At 37.8% G+C, this 15889-nt stretch overlaps 5 protein-coding genes across 8 annotated transcripts in view; 2 read left to right on the forward strand and 3 right to left on the reverse strand.

Moving 5' to 3' along the window:
- Nucleotides 1-312: 312 nt before the first annotated feature.
- Nucleotides 313-1843, forward strand: LOC100633539 (60S ribosomal protein L10a-like). Its single transcript, XM_003383353.3, has 5 exons — nucleotides 313-384; nucleotides 619-771; nucleotides 1070-1218; nucleotides 1318-1490; nucleotides 1547-1843. The coding sequence occupies exons 1-5, from the start codon at nucleotides 380-382 to the stop codon at nucleotides 1715-1717; spliced, it is 651 nt and encodes a 216-aa protein (XP_003383401.1). The 5' UTR covers nucleotides 313-379; the 3' UTR covers nucleotides 1718-1843.
- On the reverse strand, nucleotides 1757-5421 carry LOC100633414 (CUGBP Elav-like family member 6). 4 transcript variants are annotated; one of them, XM_020005531.1, is made up of 11 exons: nucleotides 5028-5421; nucleotides 4756-4838; nucleotides 4561-4651; nucleotides 4329-4501; nucleotides 3781-3954; nucleotides 3523-3646; nucleotides 3393-3467; nucleotides 3162-3281; nucleotides 2963-3019; nucleotides 2205-2475; nucleotides 1757-2015 (listed from the first exon to the last, which is right to left on the reverse strand). In XM_020005531.1, coding segments are annotated over exons 1-11 (1341 nt in total). In that variant the 5' UTR covers nucleotides 5200-5421; the 3' UTR covers nucleotides 1757-2014. The 4 variants fall into 4 exon arrangements, with proteins under 4 accessions (XP_019861090.1, XP_019861097.1, XP_003383400.1 ...); XM_020005538.1 differs by having other exon boundaries at nucleotides 1757-2475; nucleotides 3162-3275; XM_003383352.3 differs by having other exon boundaries at nucleotides 1757-2475.
- A 28-nt stretch (nucleotides 5422-5449) lies between these two features.
- LOC100640571 (cell growth-regulating nucleolar protein-like) lies at nucleotides 5450-6657 on the reverse strand. The gene is made up of 3 exons (XM_003383407.2): nucleotides 6381-6657; nucleotides 6120-6227; nucleotides 5450-6045 (listed from the first exon to the last, which is right to left on the reverse strand). The coding sequence occupies exons 1-3, from the start codon at nucleotides 6627-6629 to the stop codon at nucleotides 5539-5541; spliced, it is 864 nt and encodes a 287-aa protein (XP_003383455.1). The 5' UTR covers nucleotides 6630-6657; the 3' UTR covers nucleotides 5450-5538.
- A 3-nt stretch (nucleotides 6658-6660) lies between these two features.
- On the reverse strand, nucleotides 6661-9844 carry LOC109589423 (uncharacterized). Its single transcript, XM_020005516.1, has 17 exons — nucleotides 9787-9844; nucleotides 9634-9732; nucleotides 9439-9582; nucleotides 9154-9325; nucleotides 9061-9102; nucleotides 8895-9017; nucleotides 8686-8844; nucleotides 8599-8639; nucleotides 8485-8542; nucleotides 8136-8430; nucleotides 7949-8087; nucleotides 7799-7905; nucleotides 7627-7751; nucleotides 7359-7580; nucleotides 7143-7310; nucleotides 6952-7089; nucleotides 6661-6906 (listed from the first exon to the last, which is right to left on the reverse strand). The coding sequence occupies exons 1-17, from the start codon at nucleotides 9822-9824 to the stop codon at nucleotides 6757-6759; spliced, it is 2220 nt and encodes a 739-aa protein (XP_019861075.1). The 5' UTR covers nucleotides 9825-9844; the 3' UTR covers nucleotides 6661-6756.
- Nucleotides 9845-9928: 84 nt separating this feature from the next.
- The window catches only part of LOC100640698 (acetyl-CoA carboxylase-like), a 15162-nt gene continuing 9201 nt past the window's right edge, over nucleotides 9929-15889 (forward strand). The window contains exons 1-19 of the mRNA XM_020004772.1: nucleotides 9929-10066; nucleotides 10313-10498; nucleotides 11194-11313; nucleotides 11368-11548; nucleotides 11602-11711; nucleotides 11781-11944; nucleotides 12005-12161; nucleotides 12408-12581; nucleotides 13121-13212; nucleotides 13294-13527; nucleotides 13822-13972; nucleotides 14094-14197; nucleotides 14292-14373; nucleotides 14529-14740; nucleotides 14889-15017; nucleotides 15065-15371; nucleotides 15410-15529; nucleotides 15579-15679; nucleotides 15740-15872. Coding sequence (XP_019860331.1) covers nucleotides 9938-10066; nucleotides 10313-10498; nucleotides 11194-11313; nucleotides 11368-11548; nucleotides 11602-11711; nucleotides 11781-11944; nucleotides 12005-12161; nucleotides 12408-12581; nucleotides 13121-13212; nucleotides 13294-13527; nucleotides 13822-13972; nucleotides 14094-14197; nucleotides 14292-14373; nucleotides 14529-14740; nucleotides 14889-15017; nucleotides 15065-15371; nucleotides 15410-15529; nucleotides 15579-15679; nucleotides 15740-15872 — 2886 coding nt within the window. The 5' untranslated portion in view covers nucleotides 9929-9937. The remainder of the gene's footprint in view (nucleotides 10067-10312; nucleotides 10499-11193; nucleotides 11314-11367; nucleotides 11549-11601; nucleotides 11712-11780; nucleotides 11945-12004; nucleotides 12162-12407; nucleotides 12582-13120; nucleotides 13213-13293; nucleotides 13528-13821; nucleotides 13973-14093; nucleotides 14198-14291; nucleotides 14374-14528; nucleotides 14741-14888; nucleotides 15018-15064; nucleotides 15372-15409; nucleotides 15530-15578; nucleotides 15680-15739; nucleotides 15873-15889) is intronic.

The following is a 15889-nucleotide window of genomic DNA, read 5'->3' on the forward strand; positions in this document are numbered from 1 at the left end:
TATAGAGCCCACAACCAGCCCTTAGCGTAGCTGGCAGAGTGAAGCACGATAAACCCAGCCACTACAAGTCTACAAATCTTGAGTGCAGCAAAAGCTGGCTTCAGTCTATACTCTACAGCTTATAAAGACTCCAGACTCGTTAAACCTCTTTACTGAAGCGTGGGGGCAGCTGTTGTGTATAGTAATGTACACATAAAAGCTTATTATATGGTCTAATGCCTGTAGTCGCTCTAATAACATTCCACAATAAAAAATTCCCTCCCTTGCTCACCACGTGGGAACCATCCACACCCTTTTCAGGCAAACTTTAGTGCGCATGCTCACTAAAGGAGGACCCTCTTTGCGACGTGTGGAGAGATAGGAGAAAGGGATAGCCACAATGAGGTATGTACATGTACATGTATCTCAACCAATCATTCCTTGTGCTGTGATTTTATGGTCTAGAATAATTTCGGTAGCTTTTATTAATTGTATATTTGCCTTAATTGCTGTAATATTCCAATACTAAAACCAATTAAAAATTGAATTTACCATAAATGTAAAATTACATCAACTTATTGCATATCAAACAAATTCCAATGTCATTTGTAAAAAATGATTTTCTTTCTGTCACTACAGTAAGGTATCACGTGAGACACTGTACGAGTGCATCAGGTCGCTCCTTGAGAGCTCCGAAAAGAAAAAGAGAAAGTTTCTTGAGACAGTCGAGCTCCAGATTGTGTTGAAGAATTACGATCCTCAGAAAGACAAACGTTTTAGTGGTACCATCAAGTGAGTTGTGACCAACCGGTAAATCACATGGCTATCATGTGACCCGGCTGGGAGGTCATGTGACCGGACCCGCCCACCCAGGGTCTTAAATAAATGGGTCTAAGATGGTACTGTACTCTGTGTGTGTGATGATATGATTGTTGTTGGTATGTGCATTATTGTTCGTTATCCTTACTTAAACTTGTTATTCACATGATAGACACGGCCTAATGTGTAATCATCTAATCATTATTGTGCTTTATAAATAATAATAATAGTAATAATGATGACGATAGTGTTTATTATCCATTGTTTGCAGGTTGCGTAATATACCACGTCCTAAAATGAAGGTCTGTGTATTGGGTGATGCATCACATTGTGACGAGGCCAATGCAGCTGGCATACCGTGTATGGACGTCGAAGCATTGAAGAAACTGAACAAAGACAAGAAGCTGGTTAAGAAACTAGGTAAAGAAGAGAATATAATGTTATAATAAAGTGGTTGTCAATATATATTTTTAAATTTTACATTGCAAGTGCTTAGTAATGTTATTTCCTTGTGTATAGCTAAGAAGTATGATGCATTTTTGGCTTCTGACAGTCTAATTAAGCAGATCCCACGTCTCCTTGGGCCTGGTCTGAGCAAAGCTGGAAAGTTTCCTACGCTTGTCACCCACAGTGAGAGTCTGACGCAGAAAGTAGATGAAGTCAAAGCTACCATTCGTTTCCAAATGAAAAAGGTAATGGATGATGACACAGTAATGATAGCTGGTAATTGATGATTTAAATGTTGCAGGTGCTCTGTTTGGCTGTTGCTATTGGCAATGTCAGCATGACTGAGGATGAGTTGGCTTCTAATGTGACCCTTGGAATCAACTTCCTTGTGTCCCTCCTAAAGAAGAACTGGCAAAATGTCCGAGCTCTCTACATCAAGTCAACAATGGGTCCAGCACAGCAACTGTATTAAGCTGGAGTATTATTACGCGAGGAGAAATATTTGAACAGATTTGAAATATTTTGATTATATGTACTGTAATGAAAAATAATGTTCTTTTTCTCAGAAAGATAAATACATTATTATATTATTACAAGATGAGTTGCCACATTAATTAACAAAAAAATAAACAAAATGGCGACAACGGAAAATTAATCTGGGAGAGAGTGCAGTACACAATAATAATAATAATAAACAAATGAAATATGAGTTTACACATAGGAGTGGACACATCACATGACAGACACAACTTGACACGTACATGTAACCTCTGTGTGGGAGGAGACAAACAAACATTCAAACAAAATGGTGGACATTGTCTATATATACATGTACACATGTATTTATATAATATTCATATATAATGTGTATACACAACATTAATAGTGCCAGAAAATTTAAAAATAAAATATACAGTGATGAAAGAGAAAATAATTACACATTTCCATTATGATCTCACCAGTATGGTTTATTAGCCTCTTTGGGCCTCTTTAGTTGGACCTTCAGTCTCTTTGTGCCTATTTGAAAACCATTCATGGCCTGTATTGCTGCCTGGCCGGCTTGAGACGTCTCAAAACTAACAAACCCAAAGCACTTGCTTAAATTAGTGTGCTTGTCAAGGAAGACCTTGGCACTGATGACTTTACCAAATTGGGAGAACATGTTGGCCAGATCGCTATCCTTAATGTCATTTGGTAAATGATAGATGAATAGGTTACCCCCTTCTGGGCCTATGGGATTAAAATAGAATGGATCACATAAAATTGTGAGAGACCAATGTTATAAAATACATGTGGGAGACCAAGTCTCCTAAACTCTCTCTCTAAATTTAACAGTAATAATGGTGGAATTATGAAACTATTCCTTGTGTTACTCCCCCTTCTCTCTCTGCTTTATCTCTCTTTATTTTCCTCCCTCTCTCTACATCAGGGTTGGCTTTCAAGGTGTCATATCTGCCCAGTGCCATTGACACTAATTATTAAAATAATTGCTAATCGCACGACAATAAATATACAGCACACAAGGAATGCAATTACACTTCGATAGCAATGCAAATTACACATTTACATGTACAGACGTGTACATGTATAAGCAACAAACCCTCTCCCCCATCTACAGACAGGGCATGTACACAATAAATATCAACATCAAAAAAATCAACAACATATGCTTGTATCATATACAGTATGTACAAGTATGTATTGTAGTCTAGCTCACCTTCTCTCTGCTTCTGGTGTATATACCTGCCATAGTGAGGCCCCTGCGACATAGCAGCTGTGGAAAACAAAAATCCAATTATAAGATACATTAGAAGGCTAGTAATTACAGCTAATTACATGTACACACACTAATTGTGTATGCTACAGTAAGTGACTGAAGCCAGTTTAACTAGTGATAATTGAATTGGGCACTATACCTTGGTATTGCTGCATCCCTGGTAGCTGATAGGAGTGCATTAGCTGTTGCTCGGATGCAATCTTATTTGAGGGATTATTAGCAGAGGCACTTAACACAGCTGAGCCTAGATTACCTAAACCTTTAGATGAAATGATACACAAATGTACCATTGAAAGAGAAAAGGGGATAATACATAAAAGTACGTGTAGGAAGAGGAAGATAAGAGAGAGGAAGGGAAAGGGGGTAGCACCTTGTGGTGATGAGTTATAGGTAATTGGAGAAGGGCCCGGTTGGTTGGCCATGAGATGACTACCAAGTGGCATGTCTGTGATGCAATAAGGAAAGGTCAAGGAAACATAGGAAGGAATTGAGACACTTACTAGCTGGCATGGCACCTGTACCCAGTCCAAATGAATTACCAACAGAAGTAGCGGCAGCTGCTGCAGCCTGTTGTAACTGTGCCAACTGGTACGAAGGGAGGGTAAGAGCTGATGGCATCATGGACTAAAACAAATAATCCAATAATTATAAAGTCTTCATTGTCTTCTTTGAATAAACAAGGGCAGCTTTGTCTCATTTCCTCTTCCTTTCTCCCTCCTCTCTTTCTCCCCCCCCCCTCATATCATTATTATACTTACTTGTCTCATGTATGAATAGGTATCAATACCAATGTTAGGAGCTAGACCCGAGAATCGAACATTGGGAGCCATGGCACTCGGGGGTTGGTTCACTTGAACCTGGTGATGGAAGCGCTTCATTTCTTTCTCTCTCTCAGTGTCAGCAATCTTTACATTTACTGGATGCGACACACCCTATGTAGTGAAGGAGGGGGAGGGAGAGAGAGAGAGAAAGGTGAAGCAGACAGAAATAATTCTCATCACCAATTTGGCAAAACAACATTTAATATTGGCAACGACAACTCATAAAATAACATTTTGTCTATAATCATAAACGACCACCAAAACTGACACTAAACATTAAAAAAACAATCACAAACACACAGACCAAGTAAGTAATGCAATACAGTAACAAGAGCCCAAGTATCACATATACACCAGTACTAGCAATACATGCAGCGGTTATTGTTTATTTTTATCAGTTGATTAGTAGTAGATGTCATTCTTTTCATCGTTAGTACTGGTTTGTAACTACTAGTGTTATTTCATCATGGTTGCAATAAACTCACAGGTAGTGTACAACTTTGATGAAGGCCCTGTATGGCTGTCATTGCCTCATTTCTTGACCCCATGCGCACAAAAGCAGCTTTCTTGCTCACACCATCTTTATCCCTGAGTATGGAGACATCCTCGACAAGGCCAAAAGGCGAAAAGAGATTGGCAACTTGTTCGTCGCTCATTTCTATTAATAGTAACAGAAATAAACAAGAATAGTTCATAAATAGTAGGGTCAAAGCCAACCTGGCGAGAGTTGTCCGACGAATAGTCTACGATCTTCTCCTTTGTCTCTGTTTGATTGAGTTGCAGGTTTTACTTGCATTGGATGGTTCATCTGGTTTAAGAATAATAATAAAGAGTTCATAATTATAATGATAGAGATTAACAAGTTTCAGAATGCTTCTCGCCTCATTCTCCCTCTCTCCCTCTCTCTCTTACAGCTGGTAGCGTTCTCTTCTCGTGCAAATTCTGCTGAGCGTTTACAGCGGACTCCTTAAGACAGTAAGTTACAAATGCACAGCCTAAAAGGGAAGGACAATAATAACACAACACATGTATGTATGTACATTTTATGTATCTATGTATACATGCAAAGGATGTATGTTATCAAGGCTAACTCAACAGTCAATTTAAAAATAAGCAAATGTGTATGATAAACAATGAAGAGGCTAATATACACATCGATTGCCCTTCATTCAAAGTTGGCAAACCTTTTGATCTCTTTTCTTTGTCTTTTATGATATTAATCTCGTGGATGGGCCCAAACTCTTCCAGCAAAGCTTTGATCTGCTCCTCGTCGTACTCTTTTGGTATCTGTCCCACAAAAAGCTTTATCTTGTCCGGATCTGTATCGTAGGCTGATTGTGGGTTTTCAATCTCCATCAGAAAGCGAAGTGGGCGTTTGGACGAGACGGAAGCACGGGACACACAATTAGGGATAAATACGAGGATAAACAGGAGCTGTACAGTGAATAAAAAGGAGTACAAACAGGCACAGACAGGAGATAAAGGAGGAGAGACAGAGAGGACACACAGACACACACACAAACAAAACAACAATGCCGACAGCGTGTGGACACACACGATCAATAATCAATTCATAGTACCACGCCCACCAATTAAGTGCACCGTATTTAATGTAATTTGATGTATTTGGCGCCAAAACATTTTTTTGTAAAAACAATTATAATCACCATTCATTTTCCTTTATTGTTCTTCACTTCAAGCTTTGCTTTCTTTCTTTTTTGCTTTCTTCTTTTTTTTCTTGGCCGGTTTTTTGGGCTCTTCCTTTTTTTCGCTTTTGATTTCGTGTGGTACGTGCAAGTCATTTTCGTCTTCACATTTTGATTTCTTCCTTTTTTTCTTCTTTTGTTTAACAGTCTGGTCATTTGACTCATTTCCAGCCCCCAAGTTTTTTTCGTCATTTTCAATGATTTCAAGCACTATGTAGTCATCTTCATCTTCACATTCAGATTTCTTCCTTTTTTTTCCTTTCCTTTTAACAGTCTGGCCACTTTCAATTCCCAACTGAGGCGTAGAATCTTGTCCAGTTTTTACTTCTACTTTAATTGTCGTCTTCTCTTCTGACATTTTACCTTCTGCAACATCAGGAGCTGATTCTGTTGGAGTATTGATAGCTTGTTGTGTCTTTGGAGGATCATGAAATATGTCCCATAAACTATCCAGTGTACTTTGATCGTGAACATTGATGCTATTTTTAACAAAATTCTAAAGAAATAAATAAAAATCGTGATCATGAATTTCACACAATATGTGTGGCAAAATAAATATGATGTATATACCTGGAATTTAGCTTTTTTTCTTGGTATGTTTGGATATTGCAATATTTTCTTTAATAACAATGAGATACGTGGAGAATAAGTGCCAGCTTGTAGACATGCAGAAACTGACTACACAACAACAAAACATAATGAAGACAACACTAAAGAAAAGGTGTGGCTAAATCATAAACACTTTTTCTAACCAAACTACAAGAGTGTGCACACCTCTCTTTGTTATGTGACCCAAATAATTAAGAAAAATTTTTTAAGTGGGGCTCTGACCTCCAGCCATTCTTGCTGTTTCTTTTCTCCTTTTGAGATGCCTCCTTTCTCTCCTTTAAAAAGGTCCCCTTGGTACTTTTCAGCTTCAGTTACACATGAAGTGTGAGTCTTATAATCATCTCCAACGAAGTCTTTTCCACAATCTAAGCAAGAGAGTATCCAACAGCGTGCACATTCAGTCTGCCAGTGCTTCTCTACTGCGTTCTTCTTGACTGACTGGCCACAAGCATTGCAACAGAAAAACACCATGTTTTAATGATACCACGTGGGTGGGTGGAGATTTAGTTATAAAAATTGTCATTTAAAGTTTAAAATGGTTAATATATAGTATCAAGATTACATGAACTATACAATAAAGGAACTATGCTATGAACTGTTACACAGGACTTTCTCCAGCTTCTCCTCTTTCGTCCTCCTCTTCCTCTGGTATGGTGTCAATTCTGAGCTCTGCCTGCAACTTTTCTGCAGCTTCTTCTACCAATTTCCTGGTACGACTCTCAGCAGATGAGCTACTCCTTTCTTCATTCTTTAAAAAACATAATGCATCTGCACCTAAAATATATTTTCTTACTTGTGGCACATCTTTGCTGCTTTTTCGTCTTCTCAAAGGTGGCGGTTTATTTGCTTGTCCTGCAGAGGGTGTCCTTATTTGACCAGTTGTTGGATTATAAAGAAAATCTCCTTTTTTCGAACTGACTTCAACCCATTCCTATAAATAATAAAATTGTGCATTAATCTCTCTTCTAACAGTTTTGAGCTCACTTGATTGGGGTAGCTTAGGGCATATATCATTTGCAGTATAAAATTGGCAAGGGGAACAAACTGCTCCAAGCTCAGTGGTCCTTCGGTAGCAAGATCATAATAATAATAGTATATCTCCTCAATTTGTTCAGTATATATGCGCTCATTTATGTAGGGAGAATTAATAAACTATAAGTAAAGCATTAAAAGCTATATATACAGAAACGTATCACTGACCATTTGAAAATCTGTTTCATCAATGTATCCATCACGATTACCATCAGCAGTTAAGAATAATCCACTAATGGTGTCCTCAAATGGATTATCTCTTAAGAATGGTCGATACTCCAATGGTCTCTCAGTTTGAAGATCTCCTGTCATTTTATTCAAGTATAAGTATCCACCTGCATTGAGTGAAAATTGCAGCCACTGTTCTTCCACCATTATGCCATATTCATTCTGAATTGTTATTAATAAATGAAACTTAAAGGAATGATGTACTTACCAACTGTAACTGTATTCTTTCGTTTAATAAAGTTACAACTTGTGCAGGTAATACTTGAGCTGCCTTGTCAATATTAATCATGCCAATTCCAGCATTAGCTGTTGATGCCAACCCATACACATTGCCTATAGGAAATGAATAATAACACTAGTATAGTGTTACTAATGCTTACCAGCTAATACCATGAGTTCTTCATGATCAAATGGTAAGTCAAGATCATTTGACGACAGGATTTGATGCATGTCATCAAATGATATGTAACCATGTCCATAATTTCCCCTAATGGCTATATGATAAGCTATTATATACACATTTATCTTACATTACTAATAATTCTTTAAAGAATAGTACTAGTGCTGAATGGAGAGGATGGGACTGTAGATTTTGCTCTGATGAAATTTGTTTTGGTTCTTTTTTTGCTTTCGTGACGACAGCCGGTTTTGGGCTTGGCTTCACCTCGGCTGTATGAATCAAATCAAGTAACTATCATGTGACATGCAACTCATTACCTTGTGCAGGTGAAGCTGTGATTGCAATTGGAGCTGGTAATGGCATATCTTTGTCTTCACTATCTGATGGTTTATCCTCTGGCTGCTCTACTGCTGCATTTGACACTGCTTCTTCTTTAGTTTCATCATCATCACTCTTTCCCTCTTCTTTTTCTTCCTCTTCAATCCTTTGGTCTATAATTTCTTGTTCATTTGGTGCACTGATCTTTTCTTCCTTTTCTTCAATCCTTTGAAGTGGTGTAACTGGTTGAGATGGTGGTAATGAAGGGGTTTCAACAGGCGAGATTATTGATATCTATTAATAATAATAATAATAAGCTAGTTAACAATATTCACAAATGTATGATACTTTTTTCTGCTTCTTACGACTCTGTTCTGCCCACTTTGTTCTTGATAAAAGAACCATTCTGTAAAAATAATTATAAAATAAAAAATTTGAAATAATAATTGTTACTTTTCATACCTATTATGAATGATATCTGAAGCTCTATGCCAGCTTGCAGTCTAAGTGTATTTCCTTAACATTTTACACAAAAAGCATATCACATACTTTTCCATATTTCTTTTCATAAACAAGTTTTTCTTTCTCCTGTTGTTGCAGATGTGCTGCATTGATCCGCTCCTGTTCCTCTAATTGTATCTGTTCCAAGAGTTTTCTAAGTTTCTCTTTCCTTTCTTTCTTCTTCTCAGCTTCCCTTTTCCTTGCAACCTAAAATTCATATGCATACAAATTAACTTTATTAACTCATTCTTTCATACTTCTTCCTCTTGTAACTTTCTTTCAATTTTCTTGCTTTGTATCTTATCCCAAGCAGCTCTTTTCTCTTCTGCTTTCTCTATATTCCTTTGATAACGCTGTGGCAACTTGACAGGCTGACAGCTCTAAAATTCAACAATATAAACATGATTATGTCACTTACAGTACCTTGAGTTTTTCTATCCTTAATCTTTCTTTTTCGTCTAATTTCTATTATAAGGAGATACATTATTTGCAATAATTAAAGAGTTAATTTTTTACTTGTATCAATTGTTCTTTTCTTTCCAGGAGTTCGTGTGCTTTTATTTTCTGTCTCTGCTCTTTGGTGGTTGATATAACCCTCAGATCATCAGTCAATAGTCCAAGCTGTATCAGATGTTCTCTCAATGATTGATTATTAAGGAACAGCTTCTTGCAGTGAGGATCATGCAAGCTACAAGAAAAAAGTATAGCAACAATTGTATTACTATATAGAAGTATAAACTTATGCACAGAATATATTATTGACTCTTGGTACATATACATACACAAATATTATTAACTAACCTGTTGTATTGTAATGAGTTGAGTGGATTAATAACTTTTGGTGTGTTCCTTCCAATAAACAAGCGTCCTTGTCTGTCAAAGACATCGTCAAACATGGCAGCATCTTCGTATATTTGTCTTGGGACGTCCTGTCTTGGTGTACCACTAAAAAGAATGGAGGAGACCATAGCCACTTAAATGGGTTGTTCCTCTTACACATAAGCAGTGTAGTTTGGCTCAACTATTGGTCCGTGTCTACTGGTAGTGGTGCGTGGCTGTATAGCTTCACTGCTCATGGCTCTTGCATGTGATGTACTGGAAAGAAAAGGAGAGAATGACTATGAAGGGAAGAGAGATTAAAAAGCTCACGGTAGCCTTGGAAGATGTACACCTTCTGTCCTGCTCATTGTTTTCTTTTTTTGCTGCAGTAGTGAGCCCCGCCCTTGCTTAGCAAACGCCCACGCAATCAACCACGCCCACCACAGGAGAAAATATTACTTCTTATTGTACGTACAATCGTATGATGCAAATGGAGGAGAGCAACGAAGCAGCTAGCAGCAGCAAACAGGCTCAAACTACGCAGCACACTCGCTCCCTCTCCGGCCACAAGATACAGGCTGAGTTAGCAGCAGATAAAGAAGAACCCACGGTAGGATCTTTGTCAGGCTAGGCGCCATTTTTAACACTTTGCCACTCACCCTTCCTCGCCTTTTCTTTGTCCTTTTTCTTTTACATCGCCTCAAAATGATATGATACAGACAAGCACGTGCTGCAACATGCATGTGAATTAATAATCCGTCTTTTATCAGTTTCTTTTATTTAATTGCTGGTAATTCATTTACACTAATTAATGAGGCATAATTATCAAGAGCATTATAATAACAATTATGATTAGGTTGCTTCTCCTGGTGAGTTGGTACACAAGTTTGGAGGGAAGAGATCGATAGAGAAGATACTGATTGCTAACAATGGGATAGGAGCTGTCAAATTCATGAGATCAGTTAGGCGCTGGTCATACGAAGTGTTTGGAAATGAAAGAGCAATCAAGTTTCATGTAATGGTAACACCAGAAGACATGAAGGTACAGTGTATCTCTATCTTTTATATGCTACTCATTTTATGACTGTTATGGCCATAAAATTTCGTGGGGTATTTATATTTTCACGGATTTCATGGGTGACTTCTTAACCACGAAAATTAATACCATGGAAATGCTCACTGTGCATGTGCAGCACATGAAATTCAATGACTTAATGAAAGTGCACGTGCAAAAACGCGAAATTTAACCCCCTTGAAATTAAAGAATGAAGAGCTTTTCATTAAAACACGAAATTTTCTACCCTCGAAATTTTTTACCCGTACGGTATTATGGCCTCCATACACGAGGGAACTTATTGCTAGCAACAACATGTTTCCAAGAATTGAGAGATGCTCTGTTTTTGGCAACATGTTACTTGGTTACTAGCAACAAGTTGTCTCGTGTATGAAAGCCTTTAGGCCTTTTCACACTGGCACAGTTTTCAAAGCGCTTTCATGCGCTTTGCTGATACAGCTGAAATAATGCGCATTGATCTTGTTCACGAAGCGCATCACTTCACATCAATCCACCTCTGGAGCTGAAGTGAGAGTGATCAATTTGAAACCACTCTAGTGTGAACACGATTAATGCGCATCAATGCGCATTACTTTGGCCAGTGTGAAAAGGCCTTTTATCTACACTGTACAATTGTCTTCTCCCCCTCTCTCCCTCCCTCCCTCTCCAATTCTCTTTCTTAGGCTAATGCGGAGTTCATTCATCTTGCTGATAATTATCTCCCTGTTCCTGGAGGAACTAATAATTACAATTATGCAAATGTTGACCTCATCCTTGATCTTGCCAAAAGAATAAGAGCTGAAGTATAAACGCACACACATGTACGCCTATCGTAATGACCACACCCACTTTTATAGGCCGTGTGGGCGGGCTGGGGTCACGCCTCTGAGAATCCAAAACTCCCAGAACTGCTTCACAAGAACGGAATAGCTTTCCTTGGTCCTCCGGCTCAGGCAATGTGGAGTCTGGGTGACAAGATAGCAAGCTCTATCGTTGCTCAGACAGCTAATGTACCAACACTCCCCTGGTCAGGATCTGGTAAGGAAAAAGAATATGCAAAATAAAAAAATACTTATCGTGATTGATATTAGGATTAAAGATAGAGGGAGGAGGAGGGAGTAAGAAAGGAAGCGGGTTGGTACACGTTCCTAACGATATATACTTGAAAGGATGCGTCAATAGTATACAAGATGGACTAAAAGTAAAATTAATGTATTATTATTATTATTATTATTATTATTATTATTATTATTATTATTATTATTAATAGGCAGCTGAGTCCATTGGTTACCCTGTGATGATCAAAGCCTCAGCCGGAGGTGGAGGGAAAGGGATCAGAAAGGCTCGTAATTCCGACGAGTTCCCCTCTCTCTTCCACCAAGTGCAAGCTGAAGTACCCGGGTCACCTGTATTTGTAATGCAACTCGCCAAAAAGTAAAAAAAGACTATATTCTTTCTGCCTTCCTCATTCCTTTTTCTATTTCTACTAATTAGTGCCCGCCACTTGGAAGTTCAGATATTAGCTGACGAATATGGTAATGCTATATCCTTATTTGGAAGAGACTGCTCCGTCCAGAGAAGACATCAAAAGATAATTGAAGAGGCTCCGGCAACTATTGCCGATCCTGAAGTCTTTGTTGAAATGGAAAAAGTAAATATTATTATTATTATTATTATTATTATTATTATTATTATTATTATTATTATTGATTTTGTTATTATGTACATGTACATGTACATGTATGTCTACATTACATGTATTCAGTTTTTATCATTTTGGTTTTTGTTATGTTATAATTACGTACATATACACATACATACTTAATGTTATTGTTGCTGTTGTTGTTGTTGTTTATTATTGTTGTTTATTGTTGTTGTTGTTGTTGTTGTTGTTTAGGCTGCTGTTAGGCTAGCTAAGATGGTAGGGTATGTGAGTGCTGGTACTGTGGAGTACTTGTACTTGGATGATGAGAAAAGGTTTTATTTTCTTGAGCTAAACCCACGTCTCCAAGTGGAACATCCCTGCACTGAGATGGTAGCCGATGTTAATCTACCTGCTCTACAGCTACAGGTAAATAATACCCATGGTTTTTTCTGAAAAATGGCTCCGAAATCAACTCCAATTTTTATTACATTTTCTGATACATATTGATGCCCTTATGCTCAGTAGAAAGTTTGAGCTGATTCTGACTTCAATTTTTCAAGTTATGGCCATTTTAAGAAAACGCCAAAATTCTGAAAAATACCCAAGGCTATAGCCCATGGTTTTTTCCAAAAAATGGCTCCGAAATCAACCCCAGTTTTTATTACATTTTCTGATACATATTGATGCCCTTATGCTATGTAGAAAGTTTGAGCTGATTCTGACTTGAATTTTTCAAGTTATGGCCATTTTAAGAAAATGCCAAAATTCTGAAAAATACCCAAGGCTTTAGCCCATGGTTTTTCCCAAAAAATGGCTCCAAAATTACCCCCAATTTTTATTACATTTTCTGATACATATTGATGTCCTTATGCTGTATAAAAAGTTTGAGCTGATTCCGACTTCAATATTTTGAGTTATGAGGATTTAAAAAAATATTCATCTTTATAATGCTTTGATTCCCTTAGGTTGCTATGGGTTTACCATTGCACAGGATAAAGGACATTCGAGTTTTTTTCAAAGTCAATCCTTACGGAGATTCTCTCATAAACTTTGACAAGTAAGTACTTGTACATGTAGTACATGTATTTCTCTTTGTTTCTTGACATTTAAATGTACTATACCTATTCTTATACTCTAGTCCACTCACCAGTCCAACTCCACATGGTCACGTGATTGCGTGTCGTATCACAGCCGAGAACCCTGACGATGGGTTCCAACCCAGTTCGGGAACCGTCCAAGAACTCAATTTCCGAAGCTCAAAGAACGTCTGGGGCTACTTCAGTGTTGCTGCTTCTGGTGGACTTCACGAGTTTGCCGATTCTCAATTCGGACATTGTTTTGCATGGGGAGAGACAAGGGACCAGGCAAGAAGGTAAGAAAGACACAAAGTCCCTGTACAATGTACATGTACATGTATAAATTCAATCGTAACTTAGATTCACAATATAGTCATCAGATAGTTAAATATTAAAAGATTATCATTGAAATGACAGGCAGTATAGCTGCATGCTCTACCCTGATTCATAAAGTGACCTCACAATTGCCTATTAATGTACATGAAAGATTTGACCTCTCGCAATTATTGTTTGTTATATAAACTATAATCATTATTGTAACACCTACACTGTGTATAGTGTAGATTATAACTGACCTCTCTCTTCTTAAGGAATATGGTCCTTGCCCTCAAAGAGCTCTCAATCAGAGGTGACTTTAGGACGACAATTGAGTATCTAGTGACACTACTGGAGACACACACCTTCCACACTAACAGCATTGACACTGCATGGCTGGACCAACTCATTGCCAGCAATATTAAAGTACTATATGCTGATCATTTAATTCAACTAATATTGATTATTGATTAGCTTTTTATTAATAGTTATTGATAGTTATTAATAGTTATTACTAGTCATTACTGGTTATTATGGTTATTAATAGGCAAGAAGGCCCGAGGTGATGTTAGGTGTGGTCTGTGGCTCATTGTGTATAGCAGAAGAAGCTTTTAGGAAGAGATTTGCTGACTATCAGGCCCTACTGGAGAGGTGTGTGTGCATGTACACATACAAAAGAGATGTTATATTTACATCTTAACTGCTCCTCTCTCTCTCTCTCTCTCTCTCTTTCTCTCTCTGTCAGGGGTCAGGTGATGAATGCCGAAATGATCTCAAATGTTGTTGATATTGAATTGATTAGTGATAGCATTAAATACTCATTGAAGGTATTTTAATCAATTAATTAGTGTATTGTTATATCATTTTACTCATTCATCGTGTTAAATTTGCTTTCTATGCATGCATTTGCAAGTTGCAAAGAAATTTTTTTGCTAAGTAATAAGTTTTGTTATTGTTATTATTATTATTATTATTGTACTAGGTATCACGGATCAGGCCTACAGTGTACATGTTGCTGATGAATGATAGTTATCTCTCAGTGGATGTACACAGAATGACCGATGGGACACTGTTAGTGTCCATCAATGGCTCCTCTTACACGACTTACTTCAAAGAAGAGGTGGACCACTACAGGGTTGTTGTATCAGGGCAGACTGGTGTCTTTGAGAAAGAGAATGATCCTCAAGTATTGAGGTGAGTAGAAAGGAGAGACAGAGAGACAGAGAGAGGGAGGGAGGGAGGGAGGGAGGGAGAGAGAGAGACAGAGAGAGAGGAAAGGAGAGAATACGTTAGAAGATAGAAAGAACAATTGGATCATTTGTTGTTGTACTGTACATTCTAGAGCTACTTCTCCTGGTAAATTGATACGATTCTTGCAAGAAGACGGCGATCATGTTGATGCTGGTAATCCATACGCCGAGATCGAAGTGATGAAAATGATCACCAATTTATACACGACTCAAAGCGGAATGTGAGAAAGAAAACATTTCACATTTACAATTTTTGTTATTTTCATAGCATACACCACAAAAAGCAGCCCGGTGCTATTCTTCATCCAGGCACTCTGGTTGCTAAATTGGATCTTGATGATGCATCTTCTGTGACCAGAGCTGTCCCATTCTCTGGCTCACTGCCCCAAGGAAAGAAAGAGACGGTCGGTCTGAAGAGTAACCAGTTGTTCCGAACAGCTGTACAATCACTGCAGGCTGTAATGGCCGGATACTCTATACCTGATGAAGATATGCTCTTCAAGCTGATAACAGAGAATGTGGAGCTGTTTCTTAAAACGCTTAAGGATCCAACGCTACCGATGCTTGAAACAAAGGTATGACATCTTTTTAAATTTTTTAATGGCAAATGTAGGAGCTGCTCTCGACTATATCTGGGCGTATCCCTGTTGCTGTGGAAACTGCTATTAACAAGTGTCTTGCACAATATGCAAAGAATGTGACCTCGATACTGAGCCAGTTCCCAAGCCAACAAGTAATCGACATACAACCACCTTCTAGTGTTCTCTCTCTCTCTCTCTTAGCTTAATAATATCATCAATAGATATGCTGCCTCTATACAGCGTCAGTCAGATCAAGACCAGTTCTTCATGAACACTAATGGAATAGTTCAATTATTACAAAGGTACGTGTTCATATATAATCACAATTATCATAATTATTTTATTGCTTTTCTCTCGCTCAGATACGTTAACGGATCCCGTGGGCGTATGAGGACTGAGATTATCCAGTTTTTAAAGGAATACTATAGAGTAGAAGAAGCTTTTCAAGGTAATAATCATACGCTAGTCAAACTTTGTAATACTTTACTATTTAATGTAATCATTATTTGTGT

This window comes from Amphimedon queenslandica, unplaced genomic scaffold, assembly GCF_000090795.2.
Source record: "Amphimedon queenslandica unplaced genomic scaffold, v1.1 AMPQUscaffold_13511, whole genome shotgun sequence".
NCBI classification, from domain to species: Eukaryota; Metazoa; Porifera; class Demospongiae; order Haplosclerida; family Niphatidae; genus Amphimedon; species Amphimedon queenslandica.

What these genes read in the sequence shown, in the direction of transcription:
- LOC109589423 (XM_020005516.1), bottom strand. Translation starts at nt 9,824, where the DNA reads ATGAGCAGGACAGAAGGTGTACATCTTCCAAGGCTACC. An exon ending in GTACATCTTCCAAGGCTACC is followed by an intron (nt 9,733 to 9,786) that starts GTGAGCTTTTTA and finishes TTTTCTTTCCAG; the next exon opens with TACATCACATGCAAGAGCCA. An exon ending in GTCGTAAGAAGCAGAAAAAA is followed by an intron (nt 8,431 to 8,484) that starts GTATCATACATT and finishes TATTATTAATAG; the next exon opens with ATATCAATAATCTCGCCTGT.
- LOC100640571 (XM_003383407.2), bottom strand. Translation starts at nt 6,629, where the DNA reads ATGGTGTTTTTCTGTTGCAATGCTTGTGGCCAGTCAGTCAAGAAGAAC. An exon ending in AACAGCAAGAATGGCTGGAG is followed by an intron (nt 6,228 to 6,380) that starts GTCAGAGCCCCA and finishes GTTGTTGTGTAG; the next exon opens with TCAGTTTCTGCATGTCTACA. An exon ending in GAAAAAAAGCTAAATTCCAG is followed by an intron (nt 6,046 to 6,119) that starts GTATATACATCA and finishes TTATTTCTTTAG; the next exon opens with AATTTTGTTAAAAATAGCAT.
- LOC100633539 (XM_003383353.3), top strand. An exon ending in CGTTTTAGTGGTACCATCAA is followed by an intron (nt 772 to 1,069) that starts GTGAGTTGTGAC and finishes CATTGTTTGCAG; the next exon opens with GTTGCGTAATATACCACGTC. An exon ending in TTCGTTTCCAAATGAAAAAG is followed by an intron (nt 1,491 to 1,546) that starts GTAATGGATGAT and finishes TAAATGTTGCAG; the next exon opens with GTGCTCTGTTTGGCTGTTGC.
- LOC100633414 (XM_020005523.1), bottom strand. Translation starts at nt 5,199, where the DNA reads ATGGAGATTGAAAACCCACAATCAGCCTACGATACAGATCCGGACAAG. An exon ending in ATCAAAGTTGTACACTACCT is followed by an intron (nt 3,955 to 4,328) that starts GTGAGTTTATTG and finishes TTCACTACATAG; the next exon opens with GGTGTGTCGCATCCAGTAAA. An exon ending in TACAGGTGCCATGCCAGCTA is followed by an intron (nt 3,468 to 3,522) that starts GTAAGTGTCTCA and finishes ATTGCATCACAG; the next exon opens with ACATGCCACTTGGTAGTCAT.